The 14,720-nt window shown below is 39.4% G+C and overlaps 1 protein-coding gene across 1 annotated transcript in view; it reads left to right on the top strand.

Moving 5' to 3' along the window:
• The first annotated feature begins 441 nt into the window (after positions 1-441).
• TBX5 (T-box transcription factor 5) overlaps positions 442-14,720 on the top strand; it is a 79,157-nt gene continuing 64,878 nt past the window's right edge. Inside the window, exons 1-4 of the mRNA XM_088443474.1 lie at positions 442-922; positions 2,496-2,656; positions 4,330-4,424; positions 11,812-11,931. Of these exons, the coding sequence (XP_088299600.1) occupies positions 2,510-2,656; positions 4,330-4,424; positions 11,812-11,931 (362 nt within the window). The 5' untranslated portion in view covers positions 442-922; positions 2,496-2,509. The remainder of the gene's footprint in view (positions 923-2,495; positions 2,657-4,329; positions 4,425-11,811; positions 11,932-14,720) is intronic.

Genomic DNA, 14,720 nt, shown 5'->3' with positions numbered 1-14,720 from the left:
TACATACACGTGTAATGAATTAGGTGGCATATTATTAAAATATATATACAGTATATATTGTGAAATGTACTTTGAGAAGATGCTATAGTAGATGTACTTGGGCCTCGGGTGGTGAATGAGTTAAATATTGCAGGGTAGCTCAGAAAATAGGCAGTGGGGAGAAACTGCAAGCTGGGGGGAAAAAGTGTAGAGGATAATATGTAAATACATATAAGGAAGGAGCTCTGGAAGATAAAACATAAGGAAATATTTGAGTATGAGTGAGGGATACGCTGAGTGCAAGTGAGATAGTAAGTGTAGCTGCGGTACACGTTAGGCGCTGGTTGGCTTCCAGTGCTCCCACTCTCTCCCCTCCCCATCATTACACTAAGCTGCGTGCAATAGAACAGCCTGTATTTCTCTCTCTATGCAGCGCACACTGCCCTCCAGAGAGAGAGTGAGAGAGAGAGAGAAAGAGAGAGAGGAGACACACACACATACAGGAATGGATACATAAGAAAAGCAAAGCATAGAGCCAGCACAGCTCGGACACCAGCACAAGGCTGCCCTCCCAGTAACCCTATCGCCATCAATAACTGAGAGAAGATTCTCCTCCATTGCAGTGATAAGAGCCCCTGGATTTATCTCCTTCTCTCTGATAATCTGAGTGTGTGCAGGGAAGGACCCGCTGTGTCTGGGAATGAGATCCAAGCTTCTGTTGCAGCCACACAGCAAATCTAGCACGGGGTGAGGGAGACGCTCCTTCCCCTCTGCTCACATACAGAACATTGCCCGATAGACTCAGATAAGGATTGTGCATGAATCCAACTGGAAGACCCCAGCCTGTGCCATCATTGTTGTGGGGAGACAAACGACTGAAGAAATAATCTTCTGCAAAGAATAAACAAGGGCCTTTCAGCCTACAAAGGATAACCGCACACAGGTACTGAGTGCACTCCTAAATTCTGCTAACATCTCACCAGAGTGTGGGCAGACCCGGATTTCTCTGCATGCTGAGGCAGGGGTCACTCTGCCAGCAACACTCATTTGTATTGTTAGCATTTTCATTATACTACAGTGGGACGGTAGTTTTTGTTCTATAATTGTGTGTTGGAACAGGCCTGCCTTTATGTTGCTCGAACATTACCAATGCCTTCCTGTAACTTAATGACTATTAGTAAAATATTATGACTGTAGGATATGATACTTATAATATATGACATATTGATTGTAATGATACTTCTATTCTTATGTGTTAATTTACATTATTTAGATACATATTAGCAGGTGCATTCTCGAAATGTAAGCATGTATTCATACAGTTGTAAACAAACCAATCATTTTATTCATAGGCTACTGATTTCCCAAGAAAGAACACATATATTATAATAGCATTACCTATAGGACGATATCACACTATAATGCAGTCGCAGAATAATAATATAAAGAAGTCTGAAATAAATAATTATAAATAAATACACTTTGCAAACACAAAAATAAACATTTCGTCAGATGTACAGTACAAATATAAATATACTGCTTCGTTGTTTCAAAAACTAAATTATGTATACACATTTTATCAAGTTCAACTTCTGACTTTAGTAATTATACACGTGATAGTTTTCATTTACAAGTTTCTATAAGTTCTTATATATTATAATTATTCATGTTACATATCCTAATTTATATATTATCGGGTTTCCTGTAGAGATCAGAGGAAGTAGTATATGACATGAAACGCAATAGGTTTATTTTCAGGTATTTGAAGCGAACAGTTTTACAGTTACAAAACTGTCTTCTTACCACATTGCAGGAATGTCAGTTATCTGGTCACTGGCTCATAGCAAGCAGTGTCAGCTGGAAATAGTTTGCGATTAATCAGGGCACGTCATTGTAAATTTATTATATATATATATATATGTATATATATATATATACATACATACACACATACAGCAGAAAGGGATGTGTTGATATGTGTGTGTTTGTTATAATAATTGTAGCATATATATATATATATATATATATATATATATAATGCATTTATGTCTCAGTGTGTATGTGCATAATATTTTTTTAAGTATACACATGGAGATCTTTATACTATATACACAATGTAATTAAAAAAAAATAATCTGTTTTCGTATGAAACAATGTTACCGAATTGTTTGCCATTATTAACAGTTCATATTATAATGTAATTTTATTGTATTTTAATAAAATCTTACATATCAGTATTTGATGTACAGTATGTATATGAACATTTCTGAAACATTGATACAATGACGCATACACATGCATATACTTGTTTACACACTATAAATGACAAACATGTATCTCCATGGACATAGCTGTTAATCATGTGCTAACTAATAAATATTGTAATAGGATGAGTAACACAGATAGACCTGCTTACTAGGGCCTCCTACTCATAGTAGGAGCCAGTTGTGTAACGTGTGAACAGAGATATGACATACACACTCATATAATGAGACCTACATATGTTTTGAGTGCAGGATCCCTTTGTAAGATGGCGGACACCGATGAGGGCTATGGGATGCCTGATACCCCAGTGGAACCAGACCCTAAGGAACTGCAGTGCGATCCCAAGCAAGACAGCCAGCTGGGGGCCAGCAGCAAGACTCCCACCTCACCACAAGCGGCCTTTACTCAGCAGGTAATCGCATAGCGTCAGTTCTAAAAATAAAAAAGTCCTAGAGATCACTGTCGCGCAGTACAGTGTGTCCATAATGGTATTACAGTATACAAACTTTTTTCAACAAAATTAGAAAAATAGAGCATAAGAAAGCATTATTATTATATATTTTATTTTTATTAATTTATTTTACAATATTAGCGATCTACTTATAAACATACAAAATAGTATTCTAACCAGATGCACAGTACATGGTACCTAAAATTACTTTCCACACAATGAGCTGATTCTGATTCTTCTGTTTTGAGTATAACCCTAGCGTAGAGTATTCCCCTGGAGCAGAGTGTACCTCCAATGTAGAGTATACACCTGGCGTCGAGTGTAAACCAATGTACAGCATACCCCTAATGTAGACTAAACATCTAGCGTAGAGCATACACCTGGCGTCGAGTGTACCCCCGGTGTACAGTATACCCCTGATGTAGACTATACATCTAGCGTAGAGTGTACCCCCAGTGTACAGTATACCCCTGATGTAGACTATACAGCTAGCGTAAAGTATACAGCTGGCGTAGAGTGTACCCCCAATGTACAGCATACCCCTAATGTAGACTAAACATCTAGCGTAGAGCATACACCCGGCGTCGAGTGTACCCCCGGTGTACAGTATACCCCTGATGTAGACTATACATCTAGCGTCGAGTGTACCCCCGGTGTACAGTATACCCCTGATGTAGACTATACATCTAGCATAGAGTATACAGCTACCGTCGAGTGTACCCCCGGTGTACAGTATACCCCTGACGTAGACTATACATCTAGCGAAGAGTATACACTTGACCTAGAGTGTACCCCCGGTGTACAGTGTAACCCTGATGTAAACTACACTTCTAGCGTAGAGTATACTCCTGGCCTAGACTGGACGCCGAATGTAGAGTATACCCCTGACGTAGACTACACCCCAAGCGTAGAGTGTACCCCCATTGTATAATATACCCCTGGCGTAGTTAAGTGAACCCCTGAAGTGACAGGGCAATGAGTACACAATTAACTACAGAAATATAGTATTATTACCACCAAATATTCCTTTATTTATTGCCTTCATTTTACATTCTGATGATAATTAAGCTAATTAACATACACGAATCATGTATGCATCATAAAAATAAATATTTCACAAAAGCATACAATCATTTATATTATTTAATTTAATTATTTCTAATTTGCTACTTTAGATTACTTACATTTACATATTTGTAATTTACAACCCAAGAGCCATATATACAATATCTCATTTTTCCACTGATGATTTAGAATTATCTTAATTTTAGAATGTGTTACTGTTTATACTGTAGATCCCCAGGCTAAAATGTAAGGGGCTACATAGAATTACAATGAAATTGTACTAGGTGATTTTTTTTTTTTAAATGAAAATTATACTATATGAAAGTCAGTAATTTAATTGTTTTATATGTTTTGCTTTTACTGTGATGGTTTTAAAAAAAATATTATTATTATTATTATTATTATTATTATTATTATTATTATTATTATTATTGTTATTATTATTATCTCAGATACAAAATCACACTTTTAGTTGAATTTATCCAGTATCTGAAGTTAGATTATAACTTGAGACAGAGAATTGGGAGGATAACTAGCTGTGACTAATAAATATTCTGCTTTCTGGCAAGGGAATGGAAGGCATTAAGGTGTTCTTGCACGAAAGAGAGTTATGGACGAAATTTCACGAAGTTGGCACGGAGATGATAATCACTAAGGCAGGAAGGTAAGGAAATCATACTGATATATAGAGAGCACTTGGTATGTTTTATTCTGGGACGTGAGCAGTGCATTCTTTGCAAATCCTCCATTAATCACACGTCCTAGACAATTATTTTGTTCATTAGACTGGCTGTATCGGCCTGTCATATTTCTAACTGTAATGTGAAATTGTCCCATAGAAAATATTTGTAGTAATCTCATTCTATATAGAGAATTGTTAAAGTGGGGGAAGGTAGAGAGAGAGAGAGAGAGAGAGAGAGAGAGAGAGAGAGAGAGAGAGAGAGAGAGAGCGCTACTGTGAAAGACAGAGAGGGACACAGAGGAGAGAGTTGTATAGGACATCTATATATATTCGGGATTGCGTGTAGGTGTGTCCTCCCAATTATGAAATAATGCAGATAAACATAAAGCGGAGTAAAAAAAGTGACATCTTAAAAAATATTTCAAACGGAGAAGATGAAAGAGATAGTGGAAGATACAGGGAAGACGGAAGTAATGTAGGTTCAGGAAGAGACGCTCGCTATCATTGGGCTAGTTCCTTGAACCTTTCAGGCCGGTCTCCCCACAGAACTGGACACTTTCCAGGAGAGTGGGGAGCGGGGTTGGCAGATCCTCATTGTCTTGATAGGTAGGATTTAGTATCACAATCTAATAAAGACATTTCATTTTTAAAACATCACTGCTTATACTCTTACGACTGTCTTGGAATACAAATCTATTAAATATATATTTTTCACCAAATCTCTAATGAATCTTCGTTTGTTAATATATATGCATCTCACCATCATGTCCTGAGTCTTCTGCCCATCTGTACCCCACATTACTACTCTCTTGCTGCCTATGTCCATATATATATATATATATATATATTGCTGAAGCCAGCACTGACATTTATCTACACACACACACACACACACACACACACACACACACACACACACACACACACACACACACACACACACACACACACACACACACACACACACACATACAGTGTGATTGTGTTTATATATGTGTGTATATATATATATATATATATATATATATATACATACCCTCTTGCTGCCTATGCCTCTCTGTCTAAATAACTGAACTTCATTTTTTACACCTTCGACACACACACATCTATAGATTGTAAGCTTGCGAGCAGGGCCCTCTTACCTCTGTTATTTCACAGTTTTGTTCTATTACTGTTGTTTCCAATTGAAAAGCGCAGCGGAATATGCTACGCTATATAAGAAACTGTTAATAACTAACTGTTAATAAATAATACAGACACACACACACGTGGATGCAATGTATAGAAGACAGTGGTTACCATATATATTGTAGCTCATTAATGTACTGGCAGACCGTGTAAGTGACATTTCGCCTATAAGTGGTTAATGCGAGTCCCCACTTAAATGTAAAAGTACATTTTTTAAAGCACGATTTGTATATAAAAATCTCAGAAACATGAAAGTTCAGGTGATAAATTGGGCTCTGCAAAGAGTTAGGCATATCCAGTTTCTCTTGAGCAGGGAAAATTGCTTTTACTGCCGTTTTGTTTAAAAGATATAATAGCAGTATCATTTTTAAAAGTTGTGCCAGTAATCGGGGCAATTTAGGAATATATACAGAGACATTTTGGCCTCTGGTTCTAAGAGGTGCACTGATAGGGATATATTTAGCCATTTATGCGCTTTCTTTCGGAGTGGACAAGATGTCAGACGTACATGTTGCTATGAATACACATATCTGCATTGGATATAAGTGCTGACATAACGTTAATTCGTAGAAACATCCAATGTCTTCATCAGAATGAGCTGTCCGAATACTGATGGATCGGAACTTTCTAAATTCGCAATATTAGTCAGACAAATGAAATTATATAAAATAAAATTTTCTGATTTCGCCACAGCTAACACTTCATAGCATTGATGTCATTCTCTGTATGATCTGGGATTCTTTTTATAGTCTACAGTTGCCAAAGTCGCACAGTTTATAGCAGGGTCCCTTTCCATTTTATTCCAGTCAAAATATCATCTGGCGGGGTGTGCTTCGGGTGTCATCTGGTAGATTGTGCCTCGGGTGTCATCTGGTGGAATGTGCCTCGGGTGTCATCTGGTGGAGTGTGCCTCGGATGTCAGAGTCACGGGTGGGAGAAATACAGGGACGGGTCAGCATATTACACTTCTATGTAAAAATAAAGCGATTTGCATAGGAGTCATGAATAATAATTTCACACTGAGATAAACGTTTTATCATATGTACTACTAGTTACATTATTTATTGCTGGTATTGCTAGTCAATTGTTTTCCCTCAAACCTGTTTATTCTCCTGTTTGAGCCTCTTGTGTTATTAATAGGAATGTTACTAATACCACAAAAAACTCAAACAGGAGAATAAACAGGTTTGAGGAAAAACAAGTGATTGTATGAGCAATACCAGCAATAAATAATGTAACTATTGGGGCAGTACATATGATAAAACGTTTATCCCAATGTGAAATTATTATTCATGACTCATATACCGTAAGTGACACTTGGAAAGTCTAAGGTAGAGACGGGAATATGATTATCCAGCGACTAAACCACTAATACAGTTGTCTTTGCTGCGATTAGTATGAACAGAATGTTTCTCTCATAAATTCCACTTCTGTTGAATTCATTTCTGTGGTGCATCTAAGATATAATAATAATAATGCATTACTAATGTCTATGGGGTCATCTACTGGCAACCTCGAAGCTGCGTGAATCTATAGCAACCAATAAGAAGTAAGCTGGGCACGGTGACCAGTCTGGTTAATCACTGAAGCTACGGCAAGTTCTTTCAATGATTCACATGAAACTTGTTATCGGGCGATGCACAATTTGTGTAATTTCTACTATCCTTCCACCTATATTTGGGCTGGGGTCTGATCCACTACAGGGGTGGGTAACATGAGGAGGAAGAGGCTACAGTTAAATAATTTGTCGTTATTTCATACTCACCCATACCTCTTCTCTACATAGTGCTATAATCTATATTGCATTTATAAAATATATTCTAATTTAAATAAATTCACTTTTAAATATTTAGGTAACGTTAGCTACATAGCAGACAAGTATTACCCCCAACTGACAAGGATAATGTCCATGGAGTTGTTTTACAGGTTACATTTCTGGTACTCTATATAGAATATATTATATTAATTTATAACATAAATGTATCACATACATAAGGATTTGCGAGCTCCCTTTGTAAGTATCCAGCTTTTGTGAGGTAGGATGCTTACAAGGTGATAAAGCAGTTTGTAGTAATAGAAAATGTAAACCCATTATGTGGAGGACAAAAACACGTATGTATTTATAAGAATATATATAATAGGTATATTGTCTGTGTTTATATTTCATGAGGTTTGGCTATAGTTACTTGGCTTCGTTAATATGCCCTTACATTACTTCCACCAATCAGCGGAGCAATAGCTGGGACTGCATTATTGGTGCCATCATCAGTGCCTCATACTTTCTTTCCGTTCCTATCATTAGAAAAGTCCACTGTCACTGACTGTAGTAAATTAACTTAAAGGCCAATGGCTTTTTACATGATAAATACTTACAATTTTGTAAGGACTTACTAAACACTGCCTCTGTCCATTTGTGAATACTATTAACTTTGTACAACTCAATAGAATACACTAGTCTTTTATAAAACCTCTAATTTATACATATATATATATATATATATATATATATATATATATTGTATATATATATATATATATGTATATATATACTGTATTTATATATATATATATATACATATATATATATATATTATAGATATATAATCAATATATATTAAAGCCAGTTTTATGTTTACCATTCAACTCTCTCTTGACCCTTTCCCCTTATTATAAATAAACTAATAATGAATAATTATAGCAACAATCCTGCTCTGGAACTTCTTACAGGCAACTGCATTATTAATTGTGTCAACTTTCATCATTATTAAAACTGTACCTATGTAGTTTGACCTGTTTTCCAAAAACATACATAAAGGCCATAAGACTTTCCATTTATCAATGGGAAGCCTGGAATGAATCCAGAGAGCTCATGTGTTTTTCTGCCACATGGCATAGCGCATACAGTATCTGTAAAGCGTCAGATATAGCCGTGCTAATTAAAAGGAATGCATCCAGACATTTTCAATACAGTGTGTCACCTTTATGCATGCTGTGACATTCTGGGCAGAGAATGCCCATTTATTTCCACTAGTGTTTACCGAAATCTCATAACTGCAGAACTGGAACAGGTCCAATTCAAGTCCAGAGCTAGTTATATCCCATAAAGTGGAATTCCTCCAAATAATGGCCATTTTCTGTGGGTAACTATTGCTCTTTATTTTCAACCTTCCCAACTCTCTGCTTTATAATCAATTTGCCCAAAGAATTAGATGTTTTGTTTTTAGTTATTTCACGAACAGAACAAGGAATATAATAATAGATTAGCTTTCAAAAAATTCCAATAATAAGAATAGAACACTGGAGAATTATACTTCAGGAGAGAAATCATTTTCAGCTATTGAATTTGTATCCAATGGGAGTGACATAAAACACCATATTAAAAGTCTTAGGGTGCGTATCCACTACACAAGTGTAGAATGACTGTATGATTACAACATCGTAATCGTTCATCATACTGTGCAGTGGATATGTCGTTCAGTGCAGGCCCCCTACCTCATCTATAACGGCAGGTTGGCCTGCATGTTCAGGCGATGACAGATGCCAACAACGACCAGCAGGAGCGCGCATCGCTGGTCATTGCCAGCATATTAACTGCACGATTAATGAACGATTGAATGATAATGATGTAATAATCGTTCAATCGTTCATTTTTATTATGTAGTGAATATGCGCCTTTAGAAATGAGCATGCAATGTCTCCTGTAATGCCTTAGCAGCTATACAATGGGTTTTTTTTGTCTAACGATTTGATAAATGTATCACCCACAATAAGGCCTCAATTTGTAGAAGTTGATTTTTTCATATTGAATGACAGTCGCAGATCCATTGTAACATTTGCAGTTTTATGTAGTCAATATATGATCTATGTACAATGTTTGTGAGATTCCCATATCTGCATTACATGAACCTCAGGATAGAGAAGCAAATTTCACAGCTGGTATCTTTTCAGAGTTCTCTGTAATACAATGCAACAATGGAAGACTTATACTCAGAGACGTAAGTTCATCCAAGATGCCCGGAGGCAAGTTATAATTTGGTGACCCTCCCCCCCTAAAAAAGTGAAAATAAATATGGTGCATATGTATCTATCTATCTATCGATCTGTTTATCTATACATATGCACAAAAACACTAATATAGAATATGTGAATTTGTTTCTATTAGACCTATTTACTAAGTAAATGTGCAGGATATCCCCCAAAACACCATTTTTTGGGTATACACAGCTATGCGTTAGTCACAGATAAGATAGTGACCTGTATAGTGAATTTAGCATGAGGCTCAGAGTCCTCCTGATGGAGGCGAAATCCACCCGATGTGTGGTGGGGAGCCCTCCTGATACCCCAGATAGAGGGGAAAACCCCCTGATGTGGGGGCTTTGAGGACTGAGTTTCAGTCAAAATACTGTAAGACTGCTACTGTGGTGGAACTACAAATCACAAAATGTCCAGTCTACTGCCGACTGCTTCGCATGCCAGGAAGGTGCTCCACCAAAGATCTGCCCCCAGACTGTCGCTGGTGTCCCAGTTCCCCGCTTCCCATGCCCTCTTACCCGCAGTTCCGTCTAGTGCATCCTTGTTGACATCTAGCTCCTGGAAGATCTGCAGCCACGCTTATGCTCGGGCCCTTAGCACGGGTCCGCGGGTAGAGCTGTCACCAGGGAAGAATGGGATGGGGAGTTGTGGGTGAGGAGGGACATCAGAGTCACACTGGCATGAGAAGCTGCTGAGGAGCAGCGGCATCAATGAGCAGGGACAGGCTATAGATAGAAGGAAACGGCATCTGATGGTCTGACATGGAGCCCTCCACTAGTATATGGCTATGGTAGCTTCTCAGGTGCCAGAAAGAGGTGCCATCTATTGGGCGGCCTTGAGGGTACACTCTAGGTACATATTTACAGCCCTTAGTGGGGTGAATATATTGTGAGCAAGTGACTGCTTTATCACAACTTGGTGCAAACTATCTCTAAGAAAACTATATACCAACTATATGCATTTAAGACAATGTATCAACATTTAGGTTAAATATATCAAATCGTCAACTGAGTATTAAAATACATCTGCAAATAAAATGTTAGAGAAAACTAGTGGTATAATCTATAACCTCACCATTGACCTATATAATCAGTGACATAGCTTTACCACAAAAGTGGATATGGGAGGAGTTTAGGGGAGAATACAATGTATGAACTGGCATCAATATCTGTAATTATTTAAACCTCTTTAAAAATAGCATTTTTAAATAGTTTAACTTGTACCAAATACATTTTCATGCAGGTTTGTGAAAGACCACAGAGAAAGATACTTTCTATTATGGAGGGATAGCAGTAGAGGCTAACAATCCCAATATATTCAGTGCTTATTACAAAGGGGCAGCAGTGAAGGCCAGCAATCATATTATTCAATAATGATTACATATATACAGTATTAGAAGCCACAGTCAAAGTTTTTTTGAGTGTTTGTGTGAATGTGTGTATTCAATTATTACATAGGTACAGCATTGAAGGCCAACAATCACAACTTATTCAATAATTGTTACATGGGGACAGCAGAAGTGAGCAGCAATCCCAACTTATTCATTCATTATTACATATGGATAGCATTAGGGTCCAACAATCACAATTTATTAATTAAATATTAGATAGGGCCAGCAGTAGAGGCCAGAATTCCCAACTCATTTATTAATTATTACATAGGGACAGCAGTAGAGGTCAGCAATCCAAACATATTCATTAATTATTACATAGGAATAGCAGTAGGAGACAGCAATCCCAAATTATTCATTAATAATTACATAGAGATAACAGTAGGGGCTAGCAATCCAAATGTATTCTTTCATTTTTACATAGGGACAGTAGTAGGGGGGGCAGCAATCCCAATTTAATCATTAATTATTACATAGGGCCAGCAGCAGGGGCCAGCAATCACAACGTATTCATCCTTCTCAGTCAGAAAGTTTTCATTTTCCTGTCTAATATAGAATGGCATTTCTGGGTAAATATGATCAATAATTATTACAGTAGGAGGATAACGCAGAGCTTGTCACCATTAATATGTGTTTATGGGTAGAAGAAAGTCACACCCTAAATACTGTTGGACTAAGCAATTTAATGTTTATGCAACATTAAAATATATGTGCCTTTAAATTGAGATATGTCTAATTTTGTCTACTCTGTTGTTCCAGGCGTATGTTTCCCAGTTACAAGGTGAAAGTTACTGGCCTCAATCCAAAAACCAAATACATCCTTCTCATGGATATTGTTCCAGCTGATGACCACAGATACAAGTTTGCTGATAATAAATGGTAGGTGATTTACTTTTTTCCTTTGTTTTGAAATGTGCCCTGCTTGGATTCATGTAGAGGTGGATGTGGATGCAATTTGCATTTAAACATTAAGCGCAAATTGGGTCTGAAGAAAATATGCAAAGTGTTTAAAGTGTCAATAGAACATTTAAGTTAAAGCTGGAGTTATTCAGGAGTTAAACAGGAGGAGAACAGAAGGAGAATTTAACAGATCACCAATTCCTGCTATTAAGGACTGCTTTTATCTACCACCACACTTCCACCATGCCTATGGATTGTGCCTGCAACTGGATCTCCAATGCTGCCCGCATCCCTACGGCTCTCCCCATGCAATCTGCTTATCCACTCCAACTATACCTTACAAATCCACGCAGCAAGATCACCTCTCAAATGGTCCTTAGCTGTGGCCCTCAAATCATGCGGCTTGGTGCAAAGTTTGCTGTACTCAGGGCTGCCATCAGAAATTCTGGGGCCCGGTACCAACAAAATAGGCAGGGCCCCTGAATATGGGGAGGGGGCACAGGGAAGACAGGCTGGCTGGACTGGGGGGCGCAGGAAAGGCTGGCTGGTTATGGGTTGGGGGCACAGGGAAGGCAGCTGGCTGAACTGTGGGGGGCACAGGAAAGGCTGGCTGGTTATGGGTAGGGGGCACAGGGAAGGCAGGCTGGCTGGACTGGGGAGGGGCAAGGCAGGCAGGCTGAACTGGGGAGAGTGCAGGAAAGGCTGGCTGGATATGGGTAGGGGGCACAGGGAAGGAAGGCTGGCTGGACTGGGGGGGGCACAGGAAAGGCTGGCTGAACATGGGGAGGGCGCACAGGGTAGACAGGCAGGTTGGCTTGACTAGGAGGGGGGACGCAGGAAAGACTAGCTGGACTGGGGGAGGAGCAAGGCAGGGAAGGCTGGCTGGCTGAACGGGGGGCTGGGCGCAGGAAAGACTGGCTGGCTGGACTGGGGGGAACAGCGCTGGCTGGACAAGAGAAAGGGGGGGCACAGGGCAGGGTCAACATACCTGCATTCTCCAGAGAGAGATTGTGCCCGGCTAACTGCGGCAAGGAATGCACCGGGCGGCTGGCAGGTGCCAGGGAGAAAGCATCAGCGCTGTGAAATTCAACTATGGAGTCGGACTGGAGCCGTCCGCCAGCGTCCGCGCCATTGCAGCATCTGAACTACGCAGCCGGCTCCGAGCCAATCACAGCTCGCGGAACGGCAGCCAATCAGGAGCGGCTGCTCCTGATTGGCTGATAAGGAGCGGCTGCTCCTGATTGGCTGCCGTTCTGCGAGCCAATCATAGCTCACGGACGGCTCCAGTGGGTACTGCATAGTTGAAATTCCACAGCGCTGATGCTTTCTCCCTGGCCCCTGCCAGCCGCCCTGTGCATTCTTTGACAGTGTCAGCCGGGCCCCCTCTGTCTCCGGGCCCGGTACTAGAGTCCCGGCAGTCCCCCCCTGATGGCGGCCCTGGCTGTACTCATTGTTTTTTTTCCTCTTAAGTTTAGACTAACCTTTCCATAGATGTTAGATTACTGTGACCCTTGTATCCAGCCCATCTGTGTCACCATGTCTGTCTGCCCCCTCCTCTTAGAATGTAAGCTCTCACTAGCAGGGCCCTCTTCCCTCATGTGCTTCTCCTTCACTTAATTATACTCTAATTTACAACAGCATCCAACCCTTGGTTACAGACACCATGCTGCTTATCTAAGTGTTATACAGCAATATATAAATCATGTATCTGTCCTGTATTGTTTGTACTGTTAATTTCTGTTTTCTTGTGTGCTTATTTGACTATGTACTGTGTAAGGCGCTGCGGAACCCTTGTGGTGACATATAAATAAAGGATAATAATAATAATAATAATAATAATAATAATAATAATAATAATAATAATAATTTGTGAGCCATGATGCATTGGCAAAAGCAAAAAGTGCAGCCAGATCATCATGGATTACATATGTGCCTTTATGTCATTATCATTTTGTACATAAGATGAGCCAGGGTAAAGGCATATCTATGTCACAGTCTTCATTGGTTACATTTGCACCAAAACACCCATATTGTATTATGGTCATGCTTACACATCCCCTACTTCCCTCGATCCGCTGCTTCAATCTTAGGGAGCTGCACATGGTCATAAGCACAATATGTGACTGACTGTTCGTATGGCTACAAATATAAATAGTGCTTTGCAAGTATGCGCAGAAGTAAAATGTTTATTTTATGCAGCAAATTGCGCTTTCTGTTCTGCTCCACATGACTTATCTGTCAGGTGGTAATGTTGTTTGCATATAGAAGCTTCTATGCTTTCTGCTTCAGAGCTCCCATCATATTCAGGGCGGCATGCATCCGCATTTCAGTTTGGATGTGATGCATTCCGCCACTGATTGCGTGCATATGTGCATTTAGTAACTCCATATGAATGAACGTTTAAGCAAAGGACATATAAGGTCTATAAGAGCTGTCCTTTGCAATGTGGGGACTTACGGGGTTAATTACCCAAAAGTCCCTCTGGTGTCCTCCTGCGCATGCGCGCCCCTCAGCCAGCGCATGTGCAAGCCGTGGCGTACCCTGAGAGGGATCCTATTGAATCCCTTTTGGGGAAAACTCTGAAAAGAAGCCCATAGGCTTCTATTAGGCAACACCATATATAGATGGCGTTGCCTACCGGGACCAAGTTCCGGGAAGTTTAGCGGTTGGAGCTTGGTGTATATGCAAAATGCTGTCACAACTCTGAAAAAAAGCATTTTTTGAGGTTTGACCGCATTGTTGCCTTTGATGCATCATGCTTTCGCTCT

The sequence above is a fragment of the Taudactylus pleione genome, unplaced genomic scaffold (genome assembly GCF_031769625.1).
Source record: "Taudactylus pleione unplaced genomic scaffold, aTauple2 ptg000330l, whole genome shotgun sequence".
NCBI lineage: Eukaryota > Metazoa > Chordata > Amphibia > Anura > Myobatrachidae > Taudactylus > Taudactylus pleione.
The sequence above is the reverse complement of the archived record's forward strand: the minus strand, read 5'-3'. Positions and strand labels throughout refer to the sequence as shown.